We start from the raw sequence: 27,807 nt of genomic DNA, 5'->3' as shown, positions 1-27,807 counted from the left end.
TTGCTCAGTGACTGTTTTTTGTCAATGTCTTTATGTCTCAAAAGTGTTCTCTGTCAATTGACTGTCTGTTGTCGTACTAGAGCGGCTCCAACTACCGGAGACAAATCCCTTGTGTGTTTTTTATGGACATACTTGGCAAACAAAGATGATTCTGATTGTGATTATCTATACTTTGCGAGGACATTGTGTGTCTGTGTCGGGACAGGACACTTTCATTTTCAATAATCTGTTGATTTAAAGTCTCAAAGTCCTGCCCGAGTAGAGAGGACGGAAAAAGATTCGCCAACATTCTGTTTGCTTTGTCTGTTGTTCCAATTGCCCAGTCCTCTGCCCTTCCGTTGCCACCATCAGCAATGTATTGATCAAGCAGATGAATATTAGACTGTAAGGACATGTTGTATGGTTGTGAAGGTGATAACTTGTTATTCAATCTGTTTTAAAGCTTTCTAGACTTTTACAACTGGCAGTTTTTTTTTTTCCCCATCACTGACAATATTTTGAGTGACATTTTAACAAGTGTAAAAATGTGTTCATGTCAGTGTAAAAAGAAGAGCAGAAGCACTGTAAAAGTAGTCACAGTATGTTCATGTTAACGGTTTTGTACAACTTTAGAGGCATAATTGCTGGTCAGATTCCTATCTTTAGGACCTCCATGGTATTCAACTTCAGAGATTGTTCGGCATCATGCTAAAAACACATTTGTTTGATTCTCTAGACTTATGAATGCTATACTGGTTTGCCGATGTGTTTGCAAAAACGGCAAAGTATCCAAATAACGCAACCGAAGGACTATACTGCACACGAGAAACGGCAATCGCAAACTGTAGCCAACAAATACCCGAATAGTGCTGCCTGTGCGTATTAGACATGCTTCACAGCTGGAGTCTCCATTAGAAATGAGAATTGCTTTTGGTCACCCAGCCCAAATACATCAATGGTGCACATATACATGCCAAATCTTGTCTTGGGTTAATCTTTGCAGCGAGATGGATGCCAACTTTTCCATTTTACACATACTCAAAACCCTAGTCAACTAAGAAAGCTTAATTTAACCAACGGTCGATATAATGAACCTACTCCATCAGCTGGACAAATCTGCCATCCCTATTTGACCAGACTTTCTTGACTGTAGTAGACAGGATGTGCAAAATAAATATTCTTTTGAGTTTTGATGACGCAGCATTGATATCTCATGTACTGGTACTTTGATTCAGGCTGCAACTGCGTCCACCATTACAAGGTTGATGTAATAAAAACATTAAAATGACAAATATTGAAGCCATAATTTATTAACAATTATGACGACTGGTACACAAATGTTCTTGACAACATTTTGAAAATATGGAAATTCAGACAAATTTGGACAAATCGTTCTGGAAGTGAATTTTTATAGGTTGGAAACTCTCATTATTGCTCTTGTTTACTGTTGGACAAAACCAGGTCAATCAGTACAACCACAAAAAATGAATTTCAACACTGACAGTCCCTCATGGGATGATTTGGAAAGTCAGTAGTAAATTATCAGGCTTTTCCACCAAGTATCATCCTATTGCTGTTGAAAACGATGACACTGCTGAGAGTGAGCGGTAACTACAAAGTAGTGTAACCATGACCAGACAATAGTCTTCCTTTGTCTTTGGTTTAAGAGGCTTATGTCATGACTTCCTGTTGTCTACCTGAAAGAGTCTTTGCTGTCACTCTTGGCTTGGGTTTGATTTCTTTGCTGCAGTAATGCTACATCCAAATCTAGACGGGTCTGACTCCAGCTGTCGACTCAACTTAGGGAGAAGGCTTCAATGTTTATTTTCAGTTTGCAAGAAAATATTGATGCCAGCTTAAATATGTGAATAGCGTTAAACTGCTTTCATTATATGCCGGCCTGGATCAAGACAATTGAGCTTTGCTCTGTTAGATATATTGAAGAACCAAGTGTAATACCTAAGATAGAACCTGGCAAGAAGAATGTATTTTTCTGTGTTATTACCCACCTACCAGGATTGATCCAAAGTCTTAAAGAACCGTGATACATCGAGGATTTGCACCATGCATGGGTAAAACATTAATTTCAAGTTAATTTTGAACCAGGTCGGTGCATACAGTACGCACTCCGCCGCACAATGCTGTCAGATGACTTGTGGGAGGTGGGGGAGATCAGGTTTAGTTTTTGCTGTCTCTAGGGGTATTGCTCCAACAATAGATTGTGCTTTTGCACTCCAGGCAGAATTCCATGGCACATGGTAGCACCAATACAGTACCATCTTTCTACTGCCTAGACAGACCACTTTTTAGCTTTATCCTTTTTTTATTATTATTATTTTTATTTTTTACTTTCAGTCAAGACTGTAAACTGTACCCTTTATAAGAGCAAAAACCAAGGATGTCTTGGTTGACATCTACTGGGGGGGGGAGTCAACTCATCTTCATTCAGACTGTTCAGTGTTTAAGGGGAAACGCCTGGGTTCAAAGGTCATTTTGCCCCAAGGGTTGCCATCTGTTTTTCCTTAATGCTAATCAGCATTTGGTTAATGCCACAGCACAATTTTGATGGGTATTTGTCCTTTACTGTGCTATTAAGAACGACCTCTGAGTCTTCAGTCTAATTTGCTTAAAGGGGGGTTGTGATGTCACTTTGTTTGTCCTTACTGATAATTGGGAGGGAGGAAAGTTAAATATTGGACTGCCTAAGAAGCAAGGTGACCTGACTACGAAAGAAAAGTAGAAATTAATGCTTGTGGATGACCTCATTTCATTCCTCCAGACATGATACTATAATCGTGATGAGATGAGCTTGATTGTGTGGAACTGATTGAGAATTAATTGCACCTTGAATTAAGGCTTCAAGTAAAATAGAGTGCATTGGTTGGCTGTATGTGTAAATAGCCTACACCGGGAATTTGTTCAACAAAAGAAATTGCATTTTGAATGACACTGAATTGGTGGGGGGGGAAACATAACACAATGAACGCCCGCAGAGTCACTGTTTCGAGTCATGAATACACAGATCACAGACTATTTTTTTTTCTGGAACTTATCCTCCCTTATTCGCCGAAAAGCTTGTCTATTCGCTGGAATCTTATAAAGAATGCATGCTTTAAATATGTAATTCTTGATCCTTGGAGTATTTGGACGAAAGCAAGCCACAGACAAAAATGTCATTAAGACACCTAGCATGGGAACAATTTTAAACTTAAAAAAAAGAAAATGCACTTTTCCTTGAAACCTTGCCTTTGTAATGTTTTGTTACCTCTGGCGTACAGGCCTACGGGCTTTTGATGTAATGACAATAGTGAAAATGAGTTGAGGGCAGATTATACTAGCACTGCATTCCTCTTCAAACCTATTTGACACACACACACACACACACACACACACACACACACACACTAATCCCGCACTCACAAAGCAAGCAAACGCAAGTCAAACACTGGAGGGAGAGCGATTATCTCCGAGAGTAATGGCACACATTACACATGTGCTCATGAAGCATCAAAAAAGTCATTAATAACAAGTTTCCAATCAGAATTATTGAACTTCTTGAATGATGATGAATGATTAAGCTCCCAAGGACTGTGGTGGGGAAATCTTGTACCCATTTTGAATGAACATCAGTGTGAGTAGGGAGCACAGCCCCGGTGGGTGAAAATATTTCAGAAAAAAACTCTCTCGCAAATTTGTGGTTGGAAATAAACAATACAAATAAGGTCAAGCAACATGGCTAAAAGCGACTAAGTCGACCGTTGCAAAAAAATTAGTCGGCGACTCTTCGCCCCACTCAAAGCGATTTTGAGGCTAAAAATAGACTATACCGTACTGTATTGTTTTTATTGAACAACAAAAACCTGGTGCAATTGTCAAGGTAGACAGATTGCCACAAAAAAAATAGGAAATGGGCGAGAATAAGGAGAGGGTGCGAATATTTTGAGAGGGTTTTGGCAGTGATCGATAACTCCATTTACTGACCGCACCCGTTCATTTCCGTGACAAAGACTCTACACGCTTTGCTTTCTTCTAAGTGCATATGAAATTACAAATATAATTGTCGCCTTTGTGTCCCTAACACTTCAAACCTGTCCACAGCTACAATCGATGCTTACCTTCATCTTGTACTCAAACCCTTCCCATTTCAGTTAAACAATATCCACCATCAAGCTTGTAAGGGTTGAAATTCCAGTGTTCTCTAATTCGACCCCTTAAAAATTTCCATGACTGTCACTTGCCCTAAAAAAACTCAATTTAAATGGCGCAAATGGAACATTTGTGAGAAGAGCAGTGAAGGCAGTAGGGTAGGTCATCTACTTAAGTCATCAAATCTTTTTTTCGTGAATGTATCAATTGTTAGAGGCATACAAAGTGCTTGTTCCAAGTTTTTTTTCTAAAATTCAACCAAGATTGCGGCCAATTTCAGTGGCCACGTTGCTTTTCAAAGCCACCTTTGTTCATTTGGGGGGAATTTGGGGTCCTGTCACACACGTCTGTCAAGGTTGTGCGTGCTTGTATAGACAAGTGTCGATGGGGAGGTGTCTTGATGTGAGCTGTATGTGCATGACTGAGGTTTCAGTACCGTAAGATACAGTAGGTGACAACATGTTTGTGTCACATCCTCAGCTACCTTGTTAGGACTTGTCAGAACAGTTGCTGCCAACTGAGCCCCCCTGAATGCATCACTTCTACTTTGAGCTCACCCATTCATTCCTTATTAACGTCTGACTTCTTGTTGCATCTCTGTGTTATAAATGCATGTTTCCTTGCTTTGACTTTCAATTATTTTTTTTAGTCTATCTTGGCTTTGTCTCAAGTATAGTTTATCTTTCTCCCTTTCTTTCTGTTTACATGATGTCACACAGAGACTATACATGTGGAGTAGTTTATTTTTATTTTTATATCAAATAGTTTATGTTTGAAGAATGAAGCGCATGGTTTGTAACAATTGGAGGTGAATCATCATAATGACCTTCAGTTAGCATTTCCGGACAGATCTGTGTGCCCTGTGGAAAATACTGCGAGTTTGTAATCCGCATTCATTGGCAAAGCGGAACAACACACACACACACACACACACACACACACACAGTTCCTCCTCGCATTTAAAAGCCCCTATTCACCCGCTTATTATTTGAGCCTCGACTGTCTGTACATGAAGTTTAGGAGATAAAGCTGTAATGTATAAATAAAACATTTAAAAGCAGTGTTTTAGTCCAGTAAGCCGGCAAGACTACTTACATTTCTCAGAAACTCAAAAGTTTTTTTCTGATTATTTTTGCGCATCTTCAGAAGCGTATTTTGGTGGACTTTAGTGGTTGACTTTAGAGGTTCCACACAAATTATCTTTCCACTTGTGTGGCATTTTCTCATCAATATTGACTTGTTTCCAAGCATGAGGACTGATCACTGTTTTATTGGTTAGCAAATAGTATTGCCCTATTTAATCCCATTAATGTAACACATCTATTTAAAAAGCCAGTTGAATGTTTCATTAATATCCGCTATGTACAGAAAGATGATATGAGAATGCTTCTCGAGAGAAACTACCACACGCTACGTGTTAAAAATGAAGCATCCTCGGAAATAACATTTGGTTAAACTCATGCAACACTAGTCTTTTCACAGACGGATTTTACAGGTAATCCAGCATGTTAATCACACTTACTGTAGCGGGCCAAGATGAATCATTTAAAATAGTTTTTATTTTTTGCTTCCATCATGGCTATATGCGTCCCAGATGGCCGTATTAATATGTTGGTTGATTTAATGGGCGGCTGACAGGCTCGCTTTATACAAAAGCATCATGATGCTGTCCCTTCGAATGGACTCTTCATCTCAGAGGCTGTGAAATTTATTCTCCACAGCAAAATCCTTCCACACTTCATGTTTTAAACGTGGGTGGCAGAAGGACATTTTGACATGGCTCGCGATCAGACACGTGCCCAGATTGGCCGCTATTTCGAGGCCAACATGGAGACAGTCACGACGATCTAAAGAATGAAGTGCTGTGTCAATCATCTTATGCCCAGACTGACAGGGTTGCAACTGTGCTCTGACCATTTAGGAAACATAATTAAGTGGCATTGCATTTTCATCCAAATGCACCTTTTATTTGCAGACTTTTAAGACTTCTGCGTACAATGGAACTTTAGTTTTCACGATTATTCAGTTCCAAAAGACTGACTAATACCAGATCATACGAAAACCAAAGCAATATTTCCCATTGGTAGTAATGTCAATCCAAATAATCCAGACAACCACAAATATTGACAAAAATACATTTTATAGAGCATAACTATAGTTTTACATACAGAAAGAAATTTGAAATTATTATGACTACTGAAATGGTCGCCTATTGAGCAATCACACTCAATAAATAAGCGCAAAAACCTTTACATGTTGGAGACAGGCAACACATAATGCCCGATCAGACTACAAGGCAAATTTACTCTTTCACGATTGCACTATGTCAGACTACTGCCATCAAATCTTGTATTCCGATCCCGCATCCCGTTTTTCTACGATCAGTGGGCTTTATCGTGTCAACTCAAATGCGACCGCATACACTCGTTATCGTGGCGACGACAACAAGAGTGGAGCGCGTCGACTTTGTATTTTAAGGACAAAATGGGGGAAATAGTGTGTTGGTGGTCACCGGTGCTCAGGACAGGAGAGGACGTTCGTTTAAGGCTTGCTTGAGGTATGTTAACGTACTTTGAATACGATACGGCTCGCAAGCAGGCAATAAAATGTTATGTAGCCTAGCAAGCTATCGGTAGCACGAACGGTTGGACGTAATCATGCCGCCGTTTATATCCGTCTAGATTAGACAGTTTCTGCTGAACTAAAAATCGATTTCTGATGAAAAAGCATGTAATCACAGCTCTTGTGCTCCTGCCATAACCTGCCAGCTATAGACAGTGATTGCCTCTCTGATTTCCCCATGCCTCTCTCAAGGAGTACTGTATGTGTTGCCGTTTGGCTGTCCAAGTGTGGTTTTTCCTCAGCAACGGACGATGACGAAAGCGGAGTATGTGCAGGTTCAGGGATCAGAGTCACTGCGATTGCACTTTGTTGCCAGGCATCTGGAGGACAGTAGTGTTTGTGCCTTTCCTCTTCCCACACACAAGGGTGGAAGGATGTGTGCAATCTACAGAGGCCTTAGAAGACCCCATCTCTTCATGCATAACGTGTGAAACTAATTGGAAGGACTTTAGATGAACTTCTAATCTTTTTTGGCTTTATTATTTTGGTTTGTCATTCCTGTACAATGATATTTTGCCATTTACTGTACACAATGCATTAGTGGGAAGAGCCTATTGCACTTTTTTAACGTAGATTATTGCTTTTTGAAGTCGAAAAAAGGGATATGATGACAGATCATTATCATTTAAATTAAGTTATCTGATGAACCTAACCAACTTGTTCTGATCATTTGCTGATAAATTAGTTTGCTGCATTGTTCGTGATAATCTTCTCCAATGTTATCAACTCGCTTGACTGTAAATCACAAGGCAATTTCTAATATTTCGGTAACCCTCACAACATGTCCCATTACAGTCATACTTATGTAATATTAATCAAAGTTTAAATTAATTACTTCAGGATTGACCACCAAAAATGAATATTATAATTCAGGGAAAATGCAGTCTCTCGAAGCAGCCTGTAATGTTTAGACATCTTCTAAAGCCTAATTGAATATGTGTTGTAGAAGTCAATCCAACTCAAGCAAAAAGGGCACAAAAAGCAAAATCTTATTGGCATCCTTGATCATTTGCTTATCACACCATGAGCATGATTTACTAAAGGTTTGCATGTGCAAAAACGGGTGCAAACTGGATTGCTCACACAAACAGATGTGGAAGCTTATGTATAACCCATTGGATCCATTCAACTATGGGAGGAGTATATGCAAAAATATTAATTTAACACAAGCATTTAGATTTATCAAACTTGAGACAAATTGCGATTGCTTATTTTGTGTCTTTAAATACTCCGTCTGAAAGACAATTTAGAGCAAGCTACGTAGGATCTTAGTAAAAGATTGCAATCTTAGTAGAACACGCACACCCACCAACAGCGGACGATCTGTGAGCGTGAACACGCAATTTAGCGCCCGCTATTTGGGATTTTCGTATATCAGACCCTCACATGACATCATGTGGTTCAAACTAGGCATTCCCTTAGCAGATGCCATGGTCCTCCTCTGTAGACCGCAAATTGCTTCTGATTTAATCAACAGCACCTCTGCTGGTGGCAGCAAAGTAGTGCACTCAAATTTGCCTCCATTGCTTTGACACTATTATTCCAATCCCTGCTTGGTACGCTTCGTTTCTCTAAATAAAACTCATCTTCCATTCCTTACTTCAATGTGATCATCTTTATTCTGTGTATTTGTGTGGAATATGGCGCAAAATTTATGAGCGCGGGAATAAAGGATGCATCGCAGGCGATGAGCTGGATAATTCCATCATCACATGTAAGGAAAATGTCACTGGGTGACCTTTCTAATGGCTCCCACTGTGCCGTCTCACAAGACTTTAAGCAACTCTGTCCTTCCAGTCTGACCTAGATGCAATCTATCAGATTATTAGAATTTGATCATCAATGTTAAGGCACGTGTGTTGATTAGTCTCATACGCCTCTTTACAGGACCACTCTTTAGTCATTCACTGTTTGGCAAAAGTTGAGTCGGCATCAGCCAGGCTTTGTCAACCAATATCCCAGCTCAGTGAAGCCTAGAGTAGAAAATGGCCTGACCAGCAGTTTTCATGCTCCAAACCTCCCAGTCACGTAAAAGCCCCTGTACCCCTAACCTCACCAGAAAGATATGCAACTGTATCCATGTTTGAGTGCACTGCTCTGTTTCTATCATTCATGACTTGAATTCTTGGTGCCTGGGCCTTTCCTCGACAGCAAGCTGATGTCATGTGTTAGAACTACAGTTCTTTAGCAACAACATTCAACATTCTTTGAGCAGCAGGAGGCACTGGAATGATGTAAACGATGACTTTGGGCAAACATGCATGATACCGATTGCCTTTGTTGCTAGGATCGGGATTAATGCTATTCCTTCGTTTGAAAATATTAAAGGCACTTTTTGTTATGACTTGTGGCAATGGTCTTTCAGTCTTGATTAAAAGAACAAATATTTTTGTTCCGATGTAAATATGCATTTATTTTAGAGCCACAAACGGAAAGTTGATATTAACATAAATCTTAAAAGTTTTTCATTCTTGACACCCTGCTGTTCTTCCATCTGTTCCCACTGAGCCAATGTCACTACGCCCAGGATATAGAATCTCCCCACCCCCACTATGCAAATATACATTCTTAAATAAGCAAGCACACATACACTGAAGGCAAATATACATTTTTGGCACGGGGACAAGAAGAATGTGTGCAATTAATTCATGATGGCAGCCCCATTGAGTAGGGAATGACAGCTGTTTGTGGTTGGTCTGTTTTTTGTTTGTTTTTTCACATGCGTACCTTTTTAAGATTTCATGAATATCAGAAAAGTATTGCAAACGCTCAAGCCAGAAGAAATTACTCTCTTTATTATTACTAATATTACTAGCTGCTGTTTGCAAATTAGATTTAATTGGCCTTAAGTTTCAGAGCTATCACATAGGTACATTCTGCACCAATAGTGCCTGGTTTTTATTGAATTGTATTTGTTTTTTTAATGGTTATTCTTGTGAAAAGGGCCTAGAATGGAAGTTTGAAATGGTCATCTCTGTGATACTCTCCCTCCTGTTTCTACAAAACATGCTGGTATGACATTGTGTGTTGTATGCATGTATTGTTCAACCAAGTTCGTAATCGATAATCTGACAGGGTGGTGCGGCTGGACACTGACTTTTATAGCAAGGACTGACCAACATCATATCGCAGTCAGCAAAGGGAACATCACCGCACAAGCATTAGCTAACATATATCATAATGTCAGCAAAGACAGCATATCTCCAAAAATCCTATAACTCCTCCTAGTCCGTCATATAGTTTATCGCAGTCAACAATAAGTCATGGCCATACGACAGATTTATCAAGATTGAAGTCTTTAACCCCGTAATGATGCAAGGCGTGACAGATTTAGCTAGCCGGAGTCGGACAACTGCCAGGTTAGCCACTTTCGCTAACGGAAAAGCTTCTGTGAGACATGGTGTCAGACCCAGAAGCATGGAGAGGAAAGGGCTAGATCGTTTTACACGGGTATGGTTTTAATGAAACTGTAATTTGTATTATATCCGGGAGACATCAGTGGGTTTCATAGTGTGCTTTCTGAATTCCACAAGGATGTTGGTGGTAGGCGTTGTGAGAAAATTCACAGTCACATATTTAACACACTGTCATTAATGAATGTAGAAATTTCCCCATTTAACGGCATACTGCTTTATACTGCATTGAAGCCATACTTGTTTCACAAAACTCCAAAACAGCCATCAGAAACTGTTTGGAAAAGGGTAGACAAAATACTTGGAATATGATTGGATGAAGTCATGTAGAATAAGTAGAGAAAATGTAAATGCGCAAAAGAATAATGAAAAGTAAATGAGGAATGCGCAATTAGCTCTTAACCCCCACATTTTGGTCAATGGTAAGCCAACGTTATTAGATACGGCATCTTAATAAAAGCAGGTCAGAAGCGAGGTTGCCTTGGCCATCCAATGACGTAATGTAATATAATCGTCGTCATTCCAAGGCCCTTTTTGTATAAAATAATAAGTACCCATTTGGTATTCCCAAGGAATTGTGTGGGCCATGCATGAGCGGATGGACAAATCAACACAAAAACACAGTCCTGATTCTTCAGTTTGTGATATATAATACTGGGGAACAATTTGAAAAAAATAATTCTGTTGAGTTGGATTTTTATGCTGATTAAAACTCAAATTGGCATGCTGATTCCAAAATTGCAGTCAGTTTTTCTTTTCTTGCATGTCACGTTTTTCTCCACATCTTACCCTCCATCCATCCATTTTCCTCCGCTTAGCCGAGGCCGGGTCGCGTGGGCAGCAGCCTCTCATAGTCTCTCCAGCGTGTCCTGGGACGTCCCCGGGGTCTCCTCCCGGTGGGACGTGCCCGGAACACCTCACCAGGGAGGCGACCGAGAGGAATCTTAATCAGATGCCCGAGCCACATCATCTGGCTCCTCTGAATGCGGAGGAGCAGCGGCTCTACTCTGAGCCCCTCCCTGACGACCGAGCTTCTCACCCTACCCCCCACCCCCCCAGATAAGCAAAATTCCACTGATTAGCTGTAGTAAGACTTGCCAGCTGATTACGATTGGACTCATCTACAGCGATGTGGCAACTTGTTTGTGCAGTCACAATTGAGCAGTCACAATTGTGTGCAGCTCCCCATAGCTCAGTACTATCAATATCTGCAAACAGAAAGCTAGCATAGTACAAATTAAGAGGATTTGTGCCATATCCTTTGTAAAACATAATAGTGTTAAATAAACATTGCCGTCATGCCTGTTTCTTTCATATTTCATTGTATGTCAATATTTGAAAAGTTTTATAAATCAAACACATATCTTAAGTACAGTATTTTCACATTTTTTAAGAAAACGGGGATCCATAGTTCAAAAACTTGACGTGATAGAGAAAAACTGAGATCAGTTTTGGATTCCGCACCAAAAAATTCAAAACAGTTGTCAGACCTAACTCAAGAAAAATTGTGTTCCCCAGTGTAATCAAACTTTAAAATGTCACAATGTCCAATTGTGTCAAAACAACTAGTCTTCTTCTTTTCTTTTGCGCTTGTCCCTTTAGGGGTCGCCATAGTGTGTCATCCTTTTCCATGTAAGCCTATCGCCTGCATCCTCCTTTCGAACACCAACTGCCATCATGTCTTCCCTCACGACATCCATCAACCTTTTCTTTGGTGTTCCTCGAGCTCTCTTGCCTGGCAGCTCCATCTTCATCATCCTTCTACCAATATACTCACTATTTCTCCTCTGGATGTGTCCAAACCATCAAAGTCTGCTCTCTCTAACTTTGTCTCCAAAACATCAGACCTTGGCTATCCCTCTGATGAGCTCATTTCTAATTTTATCCAACCTGGTCACTCCGAGAGCAAACCTTATCATCTTCATTTCCGCCACCTCCAGCTCTGCTTCCTGTTGTCTCTTCAGTGCCACTGTCTCTAATCCGTCCATCATGGCTGGCCTCACCACTGTTTTATAAACTTTGCCCTTCATCCTAGCAGAGACTCTTCTGTCACATAACACACCTGACACCTTCCTCCACCCGTTCCAACCTGCTTGGACCCGTTTCTTCACTTCCTGACCACACTCACCATTGCTCTGGACGGTTGACCCCCCCCCCAAGTATTTAAAGTCCTCCACCCTTGCCAGTGCATGCCTCCATCTTTCTGACTGTTCCTCCACCTGCTCCCTGCTTTCACTGCAGATCACAATGTCTTCTGTAAACATCATGGTCCATGGGGATTCCAGTCTAACCTCATCTGTCAGCCTATCCATCACCACTGCAAACAGGAAAGGGCTCAGGCCTGATCCCTGATGCAGTCCCACCTCCACCTGTCTGTCACACCGACAGCACACCTCACCTCTGTTCTGCTACCCTCGTACATGTCCTGTATTATTCTAACATACTTCTCTGCCACTCCAGACTTCCGCATGCAATACCACAGTTCCTCTCTGGGTACTCTGTCATAGGCTTTCTTTAGATCTACAAAGACACAATGTAGCTCCTTCTGACCTTCTCTGTACTTTCCCATCAACATCCTCAAGGCAAATAATGCATCTGTGGTACTCTTTCGAGGCATGAAACCATACTGTTGCTCGCAAATACTCACTTCTGTCCTGAGTCTAGCCTCCACTACTCTTTCCCATAACTTCATTGTGTGGCTCATCAACTTTATTCCTCTATAGTTCAAACAGCTCTGCACATCACTCGCGTTCTTAAAAATGGGCACCAGCACACTTTTCCTCCATTCCTCTGGCATCTTCTCACACACTAGAATTCTATTGAACAAGCTGGTCAAAAACTCCACAACCACCTCTCCTTGATGCTTCCATACCTCCACAGGAATGTCATCAAGACCAAATGCTTTTCTAACTTCCCCCTTACTAATCATTCCCACTTCCTGGTCCACCACACTTGCCTCTTCTACTCTCCCTTCTATCATTTTCCTCATTCATCAACTTCTCGAAATATTCTTTCCATCTATGTCGCACACTACTGGCACCAGTCAACATATTTCCATCTCTATCCTTAATCACCCTAACCTGCTGCACATCCTTACCATCTCTATCCCTCTGTCTGGCCAAACTGTATAGATCCTTTTCTCCTCCTTTAGTGTCCAACCTGCCATACATGTCATCATATGACTCTTGTTTGGCCTTTGCCACCTCTACCTTTGCCCTATGTTGCATCTCAATGTATTCCTTTCGCCTCTCCTCGGTCCTCTCAGTGTCCCACTTCTTCTTAGCTAACATTTTTCCTTGTATGATTTCCTGTACAGTGAGGTTCCACAAACCAAGTCTCCTTCTCTCCTTTCCTGCCAGAAGATACACCAAGTACTCTCCCGCCTGCCTCTCTGATCACCTTGGCTGCAGTGGTCCAGTCTTCTGGAAGGTCCTCCTGTCCACCGAGAGCCTGTCGCACCTCTTCCCAAAAAGCTGCACAACACTCGTCGTGTCTCAGCTTCCACCCCATGGTTCTCTGCTCTGCCTTTGTCTTCCTAAACTTCCTCCCCCACCACCAGGGTCATCTTACACACCACCATCCTATGCTGTCTAGCCACACTCTCCCCTCCCACTACCTAGCAGTCAGTAACCTCCTTCAGATTACATCGTCTGCACAAGATGTAATCCACCTGCGTGCGTCTACCTCCGCTCTTGTAGGTCACCCTATGTTCCTGCCTCTTCTGGAAAAAAGTGTTCACTCCGGCCATTGGCATCCTTTTTGCAAAGTCTACCACCATCTGTCCCTCCAAGTTCCTTTCCTGGATGCCGTACTTGCCCATCACTTCTTCATCACCCCTATTTCCTTCACCAACATGTCCATTACAATCTGCACCAATCACGACTCTCTCTCTGTCCGGGATGCTCAGAACTACTTCGTCTAGCTCCTTCCAGAATTTCTCTTTGACCTCTAGGTCACATCCTACCTGTGGGGCATAGCCACTCATCACATTATACTTAACACCCTCAATTTCAAGTTTCAGCCTCATCACTCGATCTGATACTCTTTTCACCACCAAGACATTCTTAGCCAACTCTTCTTTTAAAATAAGCCCGACTCCATTTCTCTTCCCATCTACACCATGGTAAAATAATTTACACCCTGCCCCTAAACTTCTAGCCTTACTGCCTTTCCACCTGACCTCCTGGACATACAATATATCAAACTTTCTCCTAATCATCATGTCAACCAACTCCCGAGATTTCCCTGTCATAGTCCCAACATTCAAAGTCCCCACATTCAGTTCTAGGCTCTGTGCTTTCCTCTTCTCTTTCTGCCGAAGAACCCGCTTTCCACCTCTTCTTCTTCGACTTTGACCCACTGTCGCTGAATTTCCACCGGCGCCCTGCAGGTTAACGGTACCGGTGGCGGACATTGTTAACCCGGGCCACAACCGATCCGGTATGGAATTCTTTGGACGAACGAATTTGTTTGGCAAAGTTTTAAGCCGGATGCCCTTCCTGACGCAACCCTCTGCATTTATCCGGGCTTGGGACCGGCCTACACTTTGCACTGGCTTGTGCCCCCCATAGGGCTGCATTCAAAACAACTAGTACATTTTTCACTTTGTTGAGTAGAGAGAAGGTAGTTATGCAGTAGTTTCCATAAATAAAAGCTGCTACCTGGAATCACTGTGAAATGTTTTCTTCTGACAAAATATGGGTTTATTACAACAGTTCTTGAAATACGGTTATGTAATATTGAGGCTTTAAAAGGGTTTTAAAAAGTCTTCCTTCTAGGCTTCCTTAAACCTGCAGATACCCTAAAATACTGTGTTTTTGCAAGTTGAGGAAAACCATATCTAGAGCCCCAATGACCTCGATTTCCCGTTTATTTTAGAATGGCAGATACATTTTATCAGTGTTTGTTCCCACTGACACTTTGCCTCCCATGACCCTGAACTCGATAAGCGCTATGATCTTCTTCCTGCAGTCTCATATTTTTACCGTTGTGACCCACTAACAAAAATCTCTGTTTGGCGATCACAGCTTCTATCTACAGTTGTAAAGTCATAACATTGCTCTTTTGACAGCTTGCTGAACTCTTGAACCAGCATGAAAGCTCGGATCTGATTGACCGCAACTTAACTCTTAATGATGAGGATCTTAACAGAATCAGACTTTAGTTAACACCACCTCATTCCCTTCATCTTTGCTCTCTGACCATCTCAACCTTCCCACTCTCAAACTTTTTGACTGTGTCAGCTCGTTCCTCCTGTTTTGCATCTAATTATCAGAGTCCGTGTTTGTCTTCGGGGAGCTCCTCAATATCTCTTCATCAAAGCTGCCAATTGGCTCTGCTTGTTTATCTCTGCCTGCTATTTCCTCATCTGGAATCCCGTTAAGATGTAAGATTCTAGTCCCTAAGGAGTCTTATACTGTAAGCTGCCACCTCCAGTCATTGAGAGCACCAGCGATATGAGATATTGTTTCTCCTTCCTTTGTTATGTGCATTATTTATTTAGTAAACTGCCATTCTCCATCTTGCACTTGCCCTATTCAGTAGGTTTTCCTTCCTATTATTCTTTTTTTATTATTTTGTGGTTCCTCTCCCATATACTAACATTCATATCACTCACTCAACAGCCGTAGGGGACTGTAGGACTCCTTCCGGTGCTTTCTTGGATGTGTTTCTCACCATGATAACTAACCCTAGGGCCATGAACGATCTACCACTTTGGAGAAATAACAGATTTGCCCTGAGACAAGAGAGAAGAAAGAAATACCTTTGTAAATCTGCAGCGCTTATTCCCCAAAAATCAAAAAAGAATATACAAGTAAGCAGACTCAAAGTAGGAAATATCCAAATAATTCCTTCATCAACTATGGAGAACATTAACGATCAATAACACAACTGTGATCTTTTGAACGATGGAGTATTAAGATAAATAGTCCTGGATTACGGAGTTGCCATATGTTGCATAGATCTAGCTTAACTTCCCAGAGGTGATGACATCAAGTTGTGGTCATACCGTAGACCGCAAACTAGTTGAAACTGAATCGGCAGCACCTCTGCTGATTGCAGCCAACCCACCTCTAATTCAAAGCAATGATACTCCAGCTTCACCCTCCATGTTTTTATTTTATTTTTTTATTTTTTTTATTTTACATTTCACTTGAGTCGTTTCAGTTTTGAGACAAGTAACAATGTGAAAATGAGGGGGGATGAGTTTGGCATTTCTTCAATTCCTGGATGTGATAATGGATAATACGATTATATGCAAAGTATGCTTTGTTGGTTGTGGTGCCGCATGCATTGTTAACTGCGCAATTAGTTTCTCAACTCTTTTCAAGGTATTTCGTGTCATTCATTGAGTTTTTAAACCAAAAGGTGGCTCCGTTCTTTTTGTTTTGTTTTGTTCAGAACATTTAAAAAACCCTGCAAATGACATTTACAGGAAAATAACTGTTGGCCACTATATGCCAAGAATATTTGGCATTCATAAACCTCAGGAGTTCTTTGAATGGAAAAAACAAAACAAAAAAAGCTGTATATCTCCTGGGGGGTTTTAAAACTTGGGAGTTTTGGGAAAAAGTCAAATATTGAAATATTGTCACATTCTGCCACAGTTGCTGGTGAACAAATATTTGCTGTCCAAATTTGCTTGTAGTAGCCGAAGACTGTCATGATGGAAAAAGCTTATTTAACGGGGGTGTTCATGGAATAAAGGGTAAACAACATGTTGGCCAAAATCACCTTAGTTATGTTACAAACTTGCAGCTTTATTCCAATGTCATCGGATGATGATTATTTTTGGTGCATACATGCGCATGACTACAGAGAAATCTACAAACTACAGTTGATGGACATTAAATGAAGCATTCCTGACAAGAACTAACAAAGTTCCATTCTCTTGAGCCGGTGAACGCAGTCAACCTAGAGACAAAACATGGTCGTGGTCTTTCAACTTTTTTTTCACGTCTTTGTCTGTATCACAGGTGCCAGGATGGATGAGGCGGAGAAGTACCAACAGCGACTGGAGGCCATCGCTGTGAGTCCACAGAGGAAATCTGTTTGTTGCTCATACATAATTCAAAAAGAGTGCAAAACAACACCAGGCTGCACTGAGCATTATGAGCTGTACTGTTGTTGATATTTGGATCAACATTGGCCTCGATAGAAACACAGTGGAACTTTCAATGTCCAATACAATCTGTTATGTGCTGCTGGATGAGTTCTAAGTTGTTCAAATTAAAAGAATAAAAATCTTTTACGATACGCAGTAATGTGAATTAATTTGTTACCACTTTCAAACCATCATAACCTTTATGTGTACAGGCAATATTTTAAGTTACATTTAACATTCTTAAAGGTCCCTTTCTATCATTTTGTTTTTGATAATCTTTGTTGCTTTATTGATTTGTAAGATAATTTGGGTTAGAAATGGCCAAAATGTCCTTTTTTCAAACTATTCTAGTTAGTCTTTTCCACCTGGCATTAATATGGGACATTTAAATAAGCTTTGCTCTCAACGGATCGCTCACCTTTCCCAATTGAAATGTAGAAAACAGCTTGGCTCTGATTGGTCCAGACGCCGGTCTGCTAGCATCTTCTGTAGAAGCTCGAGGCGGCCAAACATTCATAGAGACGTAGCATCCTTCGGTGACTTACTATCATTGTGAAGCACAATTCACCAAGCGTAGGATTGTTTGGCCCACGAAAAGGCAGCGTTATGTGAGAGGGGACTGTGACGCACAAGAAAGATCCCTGCAAACGGCGCCACTCGCTGGCGGCGACGGTGGCTGAGCACCAAATCAGCTGATCGCTTGAATGGCGTCCCGTAAATTCGTCCAGTGAGGTCGGTAGGTCATGAAAAAAAACATCAGCACCAAGCAGCAACCTCTGGTGCTCATTTGAGTACTTTTGAGTTGTCAAAAGCATGTTTACACGCAAGCTTTTACATAGTATGCAGTATTCCTATATATTGTGTGCCCTTCACTCGAGTTGCGTTATAACACACCGCACACAAAGTCTTTGCCGTGTGTCTGTTGGCCTGTCGTATAGGCAAAAGTACAGACGACAGTACTGAAAAGTACTCTGTGGGTCTTTTTTTTTTTTTTTCTTACTCCCCAGTGCAAGGAAATGCTCACCTCTTGTCTGTGCCGCTTTGCACAATAGCACACAACGCCGAATGAACAGGATGTTCGGCTTGTGTGATGTCACAGCGCCGCAAAGAGACGAAGACCGGAAGGCGCTAGATGCGAAAAGCGGAAGGTGCGTTCTGCATCATATTTATCGATTTAACTGCTGTACATCTGCCATATAATCACTTCGAAATGGCAGATGTGGTTTGTAAAGGGGTTGTAGATTTATCAAGAAAAATTAAAAAATCTTTGTCCTCTAACCTTTAAGTAGAATAAGACTGTCGGAAGAAGTTTCCTTAGCCATGCCGTCATGCGCAAAATAATGCTGCTCATTGTGAGGAGTTGATCGATAGCGCAAATGCAGTTCAACTTGTGCTTCTTGTGACAGCAGTTAATTGCGAATGAATCAACAGCACCTCTGCTGGTTGCGACCAAGTAGTGCACTCCGTTGATTAATCAATTCCACACAACGCGGAGGGAAAAAAAAAATGAATCGATTAATCACTCAGTTTTGCTGCACAATTAGTGCTTCAATTTAATTTCCGGCCTTCTGGCCTACGTGTCGTCTTGCAGGAGAAGCGGCGGCAGCAGGAGGAGCAGGAGAGAGCCAAGAGAGAGATGGAGGATGAAAAACTCAGACTGCAGCAGCTCAAGGTCTGATACCATAGCCAGACTTTTTTTTTTAGACGTCTTATTTCATGTCTGGCCTCTCTCACACACGCTTTTCTCAATAGACTCATTCCGGCTTGTTCGAGAGCAGATAGTCTCCCTTGTTCATTTCCTTTTCTCAGACGCTGAACCTCTCACTTCTCATGGCCATGTTTCCACTCAGTGCAAATCACAGAGCGCCGCCATTGTTGTCGCATCATTTCCACACTGCCGTTCCCACTTCCTACTCCACCGTGTTAACGCTGCCTCGCAGCACATTCCTGAAAAACTGTGCGCTTTATTTTTTTGTGTGTGCGTGGCATTTGTTATTGTGTATGCAGGTATACAACGCCGGTAAACGTTATTTACGTCCGTCCGCAAGCTTGTTGACGTTCATTATTGTAGCCATAAAACTAAGTTGAAGGTTGCTTTCATTTTTAATGAGCTAATACTCCCTACCTTCGAGACAGCTCACAGCGTTAGTGTTAACGACAGTGCTGCAGTCACGAAAGGCAGAATTTATCGACGGGTTGTTGTATTTTACCTTCCGCTAAATCTGTCACTGAAGGTCAGCTGATCGCCATTAAAAAAAAAAAAAAGGAAGGAAGGCGCATCGGTGTGTGTGAGCGCCGCTCTTGGAATGTTTGGAGACACTCTGCATGCAGCCAGCTGAAGGGGGCAGGCAAGGTAACAGAAGGGAGCTTGTTCTCTGCGGCAAGAGAAGACAGAGATGGTGTTGTGCCCGTTATAGTTAAAGAGAGGTTGCCAATAACACTGGGCAAACTTTTGGGAAACCTGAGGACGGTGGCTGCTGTGGAGATTTTCACATTTCGGATACAAGTGGAAAAACATCATGTGTCACTGTGGAACGCGCTGCGCTTAGAGTGAATTTATTGTGTGATATACAGGTGCATCTCAAGCAACTAAAATATTGTGGAAAACTTTATTTCAGTAGTGAAAATGATTTTTTTTTTTTTTTTTAAACTAGAATATGACATCAGAAACAAAATAATTTTAATATAGAAAATAGGTAGGAATTTGACTTCTGAAGAGTATTTTCCTCTGTTTAAAGAATCTATCAAATGTAGTTCCAGTTTTTAAATTGAGCTATGGAAATAAATGATTTTTTTCTACGATTCTCAACTGAAAAGAAATGCTTCTGCACTTATTTTCCATAATCTGTAAAGTTGGATGCCATTCGATTCAAACAACATTTTTAGGGAAAAATATGAATAAATAAGATGCGCTAATTAAAACTCATGACTCAAAATCAGCCATTGGAATGCGTCTCAGGTTTGATAAACTTCATCTATTTGCATATACTCTTCCAACAATGCGCAAAATGAATTGCACAGAAATGTAGCGCATCCAGTCTGATGTGTGTGCAATCAAGCTTGTGTGTCTCTTTTTTTTTTTTTTTTTTTTTTTTTTCCACTCATAAACCTGAAGTAAGCTTTTTTTTCAACACTTATTCCAAATGCTCACGTGTATTATGCATGATATCACGCAAGATATCGTATTGGCCTACATCAAAGGATTAACTCTTAGTGTGTGTTTCGACTTAAACCAAACGTTGCATGAAGTAAGCAATTTAAAGTCCAATACATGCTGTCACTTATTATCAAAATGAAGTGGTTTTATTGTTTATACGTCTAACATTGATTAGCTTCCTTTTAGGCTTGTAAATAATTAAGAAACGTTTAAAAACAAGAGATGCGTTAAATGCACATACGTCATAACGAAGCGACGAATGTGTTGTTGTAATGCTTGACTCCGGCGTTAGGGGGCGCTAGAAATTGCGGATTATAGCTTTAAAACATTGCCTGCAGTTAATAAAGGTTTTATAATGGCGACGGCTTGACCTGGGAATTAAATTATTACAAGGTGCTCAACCAGCCTCCAAAAAAAGCTGACTTTCAAATTCCCACTGAACCTGCCTGAAGGCAAAAGGTTGAGTTGGATTTTCGAGATTGGCCCAAGATTGAAGCCCTTTAGTGGAGCAGATGCTCGTAGATAAAAGAAGCCACTTAAATGAAGGTGAACAGGCTGCAACGCTGCAGGTCCTCATATTAATCTAGATGTACACTGGAACAGACCATATCATAAGAAGTTGTGGGAGGGAAATAAAGTGTGTGATATGCACATTGCATCTTTGATCAAGTTCGGCTGTATTTTACTTCAAATGAAAGCAGTCATTTCATTATCTGAAGCCACCAATTTGACCACCTTTTTATCCAACGTGATGAAGATGAAGAACAAAGTGTCATTAAATGTTGCATTATGTCTGCCCTTTGAATTATACTTCAATAACATTTGCGCAATGGCAAAAATGGCTGAAATAAGTCAATTGTAATGAACATAACACAATATCTGTCTTGGGAGATGAATTGTAGGCGTGTTATACGCAGTATCTTATCATTTTCCACGGAGTCAGGAAGCATCAAAGCAATACCACCTTGGAACAGAAGTCTTTTTGTTTTTTTTGTTTTTTTTTTAGCAGGGGGCATGCAGAGTTAGGCAGTGATATTTATGAAAAAGATAATAGGGAATCAGCGGGAGAGGAGCCGAACAGCACATGAGGAAACAATGAAGATGAATGTATTATCGCTAATTCTAACTAGAGGAGAGAACAGGGCGCAGACGTACACGTGAGGTGAATCCAGCGGTACCTCCAGGTTCAATCGTGATCTGTTCCCTGATGCTGATTGAATTTGGTTTGGTTGACTTTCAAAACCAAATTTGCAATATTTCTGTTAAGAGTACAAACTTTCACCATGATAAAACCTTGAACTGCGTGTTTTTTTTTTTGTTTTGAGCATTTTGAGCACTTACCTTCAAACGTATTTAATACGTATTTTAATGTATTTAGAAACAGTTAAGTTAGGTTCAACTTTGTCGATGACCCCGTGGCCTAGCATCTTCGATTTCTTCTTCTGCTAGTACTCTTTCTTTTTTTTCTATTTCTAAGCAGTCCGGATGCCCTGTGGTACACACATCCCGATTTTCTATTTTATTTTTCTTCCCACCCATCATATGTGGGGTCTTTCAAATGTTGTCTGCACCCTCCGATTATAGAGCGTATCCTCTTACTTATCGGTGACTTTCGGTGGATATGCTACGTCTCTTCTCTCACCGTCTTTTATTAGAAAGTGTCATTAAAGGAAAAGGGTAAAACACACACAGAAATAATCCTTCGATGCCGCTTAAAATGAGGTTCACTGATGTTCTCCGACAGCTCACTGACTTTACACATGAAGACTCCAATGTTTCTGGGGCACATTTTTCTGTAACGTTGTTCCAAATAGAGCAACTTTTTCAAGCGGTTGTATCTTACTTTCCTATCGTGGACGCCTGTGCTGTGTTTCTCCAGAGGAAGTCTCTGAGGGCTCAATGGTTGATGGAGGGAGCTCCTTTGTCCCCATCCTCACTGGACTCCCAGAGCCGACGCTCCCCACTGTGGGCCTCTCAGGAGGTGGAAAAGCACAGGTACAGGAGCAAACAACCGCTTATAGAATTTACACCTCATGCATAACTTATGCCGCCGTGCTCCCATTTTTTGCTCTCTTATTTTTATTTTATTATTTTTATTTTTATTCATTTTTAAAATTCTTCCATTGTTGTGTATTATGCGTCCTTTGGCAAGAGCTTTCACGCCGCTGCTGAACACTTTTAATTGTCTTTCCTGCACGGGACACCGTCGTCGAGATGTCGCTCCCAGGATTATTACGTTGTTATTACTGTAGTCAGTTTAAATGTTGCCTCTGGGGAATGTAAGCACACTGCTTTAGTAAAGCCGTGCCTCTAAAGGAGTGTCAGGTCAATAAGGGTCACATGCTAAAGAAAGAAAACGGCTAAGATTATTTAGGCATGTACATTTCTGTCATAGTCAAGAGGACATAAGTGGTTTTGTTTTGTTTGTTTTTGCTCCTTGGCTCCACCTGCTGCTGTGAAGTATAATTGACGCCAAGTTATTATTTTGGGAAAAAAATGTTGCACCCTTTAAGATACATGTATCTTCTCGCTGGAAAGGACACAACAAATGAGTTAATGTGCTAATAAGTGTTCAAGATATTAATGACTGTGTATTTACTATTGTCATCGTTTTTTTTTTTTTTACATTTGGAAAATGTTGAGGCATTCGCTTCTGGTATGTTCAAACATATTGTTTGCCTAATAATAGCATTGCCTAATAGCACATTTTCAAGAAACAAGAAAACAACAAATTCACCAAACAAGACGAGTCCACTTTGGGATTAATTACCATGACCTGGATGTCTGGGAATAAAGAGAAGAAAAAAAAAACAACAACACTATTTTTAGTAAGCACCTTGGTATTTCTTTTATTAATAGTGCGATAGTAGGTACAATGACTTCGGCAGTCATGCTATTAGGCTGAAGATATTGACAGCCTTTTAATCAACTATTCTTTTGGAACATTGAATATGCCTTCATTTATTAAGGCGCGTTATATATGAACTAATTGGGTCTTAAGGTCTTTTGCTACTTGAGTCTTCAAAAAGATTCTTTTTGAAATTCACTTTATCAGAGGCTCAAGAAGACAAACATGCTCAACAGTAACCGTCACGTCTCAAAATGAATGTTGGAAAGACCGTTCGGGTGCATAGCAAAGTTTGTACCCCTACTTCACACAATATACAGCACAATATTCATAGTAATATTAGGACGACTGACACTTAAGAGCTGTCATGGCTGGTCCATCAAATTCATAAAATAAACCACTCGATCCAGTGTGGCTTTGATGCTAACAGCGATGCTATTCCCTTTATCACGAGCTGTCACAATGTTTTTGAAGCTGTTCAAAACTGTTACCTCGATCTTCTTGCGAGGGTTTTGTTGCTATCGAGCAATGTTTACGCTGAGATGAGCAAATATAGAGAAGCGTGTTTAAATCCTTAACACGTGTGAGGATACCGTATAACATAATATAAAGTCATGTAAGCGCCCACGTTGGCGCCTGTATTATAGGCCGGTGTTTCCCAACCTTAATGACAAATTTTACGACAGGCCACCAAAACTAAAATGTCGCAAAAAGTATGAATACTGAAATACTATTGATCTCATCTCAATTGGCGTGTTTAATTGAGCACAAACCTGATACACTGACTGTTTCTGTTGTATGAATGGCAGCGGGTGGGTACACGGGTTTATTGCACCTTCTGCCATCTAATAGACGAGCGTTTAACTGCCTATCAACGGCATAGGTAGATGAACAACGATATTTTTTGAATTAATGAATAATTTTCCGATAAATTATGTACCAGGAGATCATTTCCCACAGCGCCCGTGATGATCTCACGGCGCACGAGGATGCCACGGTGCTCTGGTTGGGAATTGCTGTTGTAGGATGTGATCCAGGGTTGCCGTGGCAATGACAGAGATGATGTTTTTCCTTTTCACAAGCCATCCATTAAGATGATATGAAGATGTTGTGTTTCTTTTTATTTTGTGTAAAAGGACAACGTTGTGTAACCTTAAATATAGCTATAATGGCTGTGTGGTCTCATTTTAGGTTGCTATCACAGAACGCGGGGTTTGCAGGGGAGGATGAAAAAGAACAGATCGCAGAGGACCAAACGGTGAGACATGGAGACACGCACGCACACGCCTACATTGTGAACAAAAGCCGTTAGAATGTGTGCCAAACGAGCTTTCGCAATCATTTTTCATGAGCTTTTCTCACATTGGCGTCCATGGCGTTGTCGCTTGAATAATACATTTCCTGCCTGTGTGCTCCTCTTGTTGTCATGCCTGTAATTTTAAACTTTGGGTCGGAGAATATCTCACTGAATGTTGTGAACTCCTCTTTCCAAACAGTGGTGTATTGATTTACAGTGTAGTTTTTTGTTTAACTTTACTGCTCTCTGGACGGCAAACTACACTCAATTTATTGTAAAATGGCGTCAATAGAGCGCAAATGAATAAATAAATAAATAATAATGCTAATAATTGCTCAGACAAAAGGCGCATGCATATATTCCGCATGCAAAAGCGAGCGAGTGCTGCCCCCTCTGCTGTGCAAAGCTTAAGGCCTCTTCATACTCCTTCTGCCTCTCCCTCACATGGCAAAAAGTGTCGCTGCGTGTAGAATCATCTCTCGTGATTGGTCCGTTTTAGTCACATGCTGTGATGACTTACTCAGCGTGCCCCTCGGTTCTGCATACCATCTACGCCGCCGCCTTCTCATTCGATTTTGCAGCATAATTAAACGTATCATCTGGTCGTCTAGGTCCATTTGTTCAAGCAGACGCTGTCCCACGGTCGCCGTTGTTGTTGCTTTGTTCCTTGTTACGGAACGGAAAGTTAAAAACGGCTACTGGAAATGACCAAGAAAAATGCAGAGGAAACTCCACCCTGTGGTGTCCTAGCCAATACCAGCCGTAGCGACAACCCCGACTTGGAGGTGAACTGCAGCACATTTTCAAAACTGCGCGCGTGGGTTGCGCTCGAGTCTCAAGGCAAACTGCGCGCGGTCGTCGCCCGCGTGAGTATAAAGAAGCCTTTAGCCTCACGGTAGCGGCTGTACTTGGCAAATAAAGATGATTCTGATTCTGATTCGGATGTCGGTTGTTGTCCAGGAGTAGACGGGTCAGTGAACCAAAGCTGAAGATAAATTTCAGCAGTTCTAGTTGTCGCCGCAGAGCAGAAAGAACAAATGCCTGTTGATACGTTTGTATGTTTTATTTCTATGTGTTACTGCCGAGTTAAAAGTTAAAAGTAACAGTTGTTTAAAATTACAGCAATAGCAAAGCTAATTTCCATTAGCCCTTCTATTTTGTTTCACATTGTATGTTAGCAATAAGATAGTGGATTATGTTGCGCTAATGATGATGGCAGAGATGCTGTGTTGAAAGTAATTGAATGAATGTTTATAAATAAATACACCGCGCTTGCAGCAATAACACTTTTTGCCTCCCGGAAAATCTAATTCATGAACAGTAAACACGCATGTTAAGCCCCATATACTGTACTCTAGCGTTTTGTTAAAAGCAGTTACATAAACAGTTGAACACTTCAAGTCCCCATTAAATATGGTTCTAAAACACACACACATTTGAAGCTTCCTCTTTCTTTAAAGTCATTGGCACAGCTTGACTCTTTTCGAAAAATCAAATTAAAATGTTCTGTTGATTAGTGATGCAGGCTGAGACGGAAGCGTCTACAATGTGTGACCTTTGCACCGATTTGACAGCGACAAATCCTGCAAGAAAAACTGTTCTTGGGCACGCTGAGCGTAATTGACAGCAAATGTCTGACACGTTTTAGTTTTATTAATTTGTCTTCTCCTTTCGAGTCACATAAACTCAAACATGCTCAAAAATGTTCATAGTCTTGAAAGCAGACTGGTCTTTGTTGCACACATACAATCGTTGCTCTTCAAACTTTATGATGTTGCTTTGTGAAATCATATAAGTGAAAAAACAAAGGGCCGACTCCTCTGACTTTGCGGTTTGTGGGGCACTTTTACCGGCGCCATCACGCCATAAACGCTAAGCATTTGCCTTTTACCCGACAGGAACCCGTGGACATGGAAGCAGGAGATGTGGGTAAGGTGGAGCATTAATTCCTTTTACACCGTGCATTTCAGAAAATCTAATATATTCTTCAAGACGTGCGCAAATGGGATGTATTCATTTCAAACACCCTGACATGTTTTAGCAGCCGCACGTTGACAAGTTCAAGCTAACAGCCATCTGTCGGCCCCTTTTAATGTGTACTGTTGAGAGTTAAGCACATTAGTTGAATGTTGTTATAACAGTTAAAAGGTCAAATGTGCGTGGCGTGCAGTACATGTGTGACTCCAAATGATTGTTGATTTGTTGGCAAATCTCTTATTAAACATTTTAAGGTCAAACATTTGTACACATACCAGTACAATGATGACTTTTAAAACGGCGGTTCTCAAATGGTGGCACCCCGGATTTGCCTATTGTTGCAAAGTCGTGACTCGCCAGTTGAGAATCATTGGTTTAAATGATGCTAAATCAAGAAATACATTCTTGTATTGCCCACAAGTTATTTGACAAAACTGTCATTTTAATGATGTACATTCTGTTTTCATATTGACCAAGTCGTGTATGTGCCTGAAATTACTGACCCTCTCATGATGTTGCGTAACTGCCCCTTTAAGAAACCCAGATTTTTTTTTCAGTGACATTTTCGCCCAATAAGAAAGTGACTGACTGCAAAGCAACTACTTGGTCATTTTCATTACAAGTGTGTAGTTGGGATGTTGCCAAGGTTAAACATCCACTCTATCATAGTAAAATATCAATTGATATAAAAACCTTTGAGTAATTACAAATATGTGTCCAACAGTATACAGTCAGTCAGTCAGTCAGGTCCACCATGTCCCCATAAAATAACGTTAGCCAAAAATGACCGCCTTGTCAGCAAGCTCAGTAAAACTGTTCCGGCATAGACGGGATGCAGAGTCTCGATTCTGCTTGGCCTAACAGCCGAACAGGAAAGGTTCGTAAAACAAAAGTGTCAATAAACGGCTTGAAGCAAGCACACCGGGCCTCTTTTTTGAAAAACTGTTGTACGACGGACGGAAGAGCGCACTAAACATCATGCAATCATAGAAAAAAAGCTCACTTACAAGTCAAGTTTTTCCTCGCACCACGGGGGCGGGGGCGGGGGCGGCGTTTGAGGGCTTGTAAATTCAGCCACTCGTAAGTCAAGGTACCACTGTTATGTTTTTAGACTTCTTAATTAATCCAGAAATGAGTTGAACACTGCCATGCTATTGTGGCCAAACAGCCTTGAATTGTAATCAAGCACCGTTGCTGCCTCGCTGTCACCGAACTCGTGTTTTGCTGATTAACTGCGGAGCTTTTAATATGAAATGCTATAAT

General features: G+C 41.0%; 1 protein-coding gene across 6 annotated transcripts in view; it reads left to right on the top strand.

Annotated features, from left to right (window-relative positions):
- The window catches only part of palm3 (paralemmin 3), a 37,111-nt gene that overhangs the window by 7,396 nt on the left and 1,908 nt on the right, over positions 1–27,807 (top strand). For 3 of the 6 annotated variants that reach the window (XM_061679357.1, XM_061679359.1, XM_061679358.1), the window contains exons 2-6: positions 17,138–17,190; positions 18,857–18,937; positions 22,302–22,417; positions 24,462–24,528; positions 26,466–26,496. In XM_061679357.1, coding sequence (XP_061535341.1) covers positions 17,138–17,190; positions 18,857–18,937; positions 22,302–22,417; positions 24,462–24,528; positions 26,466–26,496 — 348 coding nt within the window. Of the gene's footprint in view, positions 1–17,137; positions 17,191–18,350; positions 18,414–18,856; positions 18,938–22,301; positions 22,418–24,461; positions 24,529–26,465; positions 26,497–27,807 lie in introns of those variants that run through there. The other 3 variants (XM_061679362.1, XM_061679361.1, XM_061679360.1) reach the window with 2 other exon arrangements.

The sequence above is a fragment of the Phycodurus eques genome, chromosome 6 (genome assembly GCF_024500275.1).
Source record: "Phycodurus eques isolate BA_2022a chromosome 6, UOR_Pequ_1.1, whole genome shotgun sequence".
NCBI classification, from domain to species: domain Eukaryota; kingdom Metazoa; phylum Chordata; class Actinopteri; order Syngnathiformes; family Syngnathidae; genus Phycodurus; species Phycodurus eques.
The sequence above is the reverse complement of the archived record's forward strand: the minus strand, read 5'-3'. Positions and strand labels throughout refer to the sequence as shown.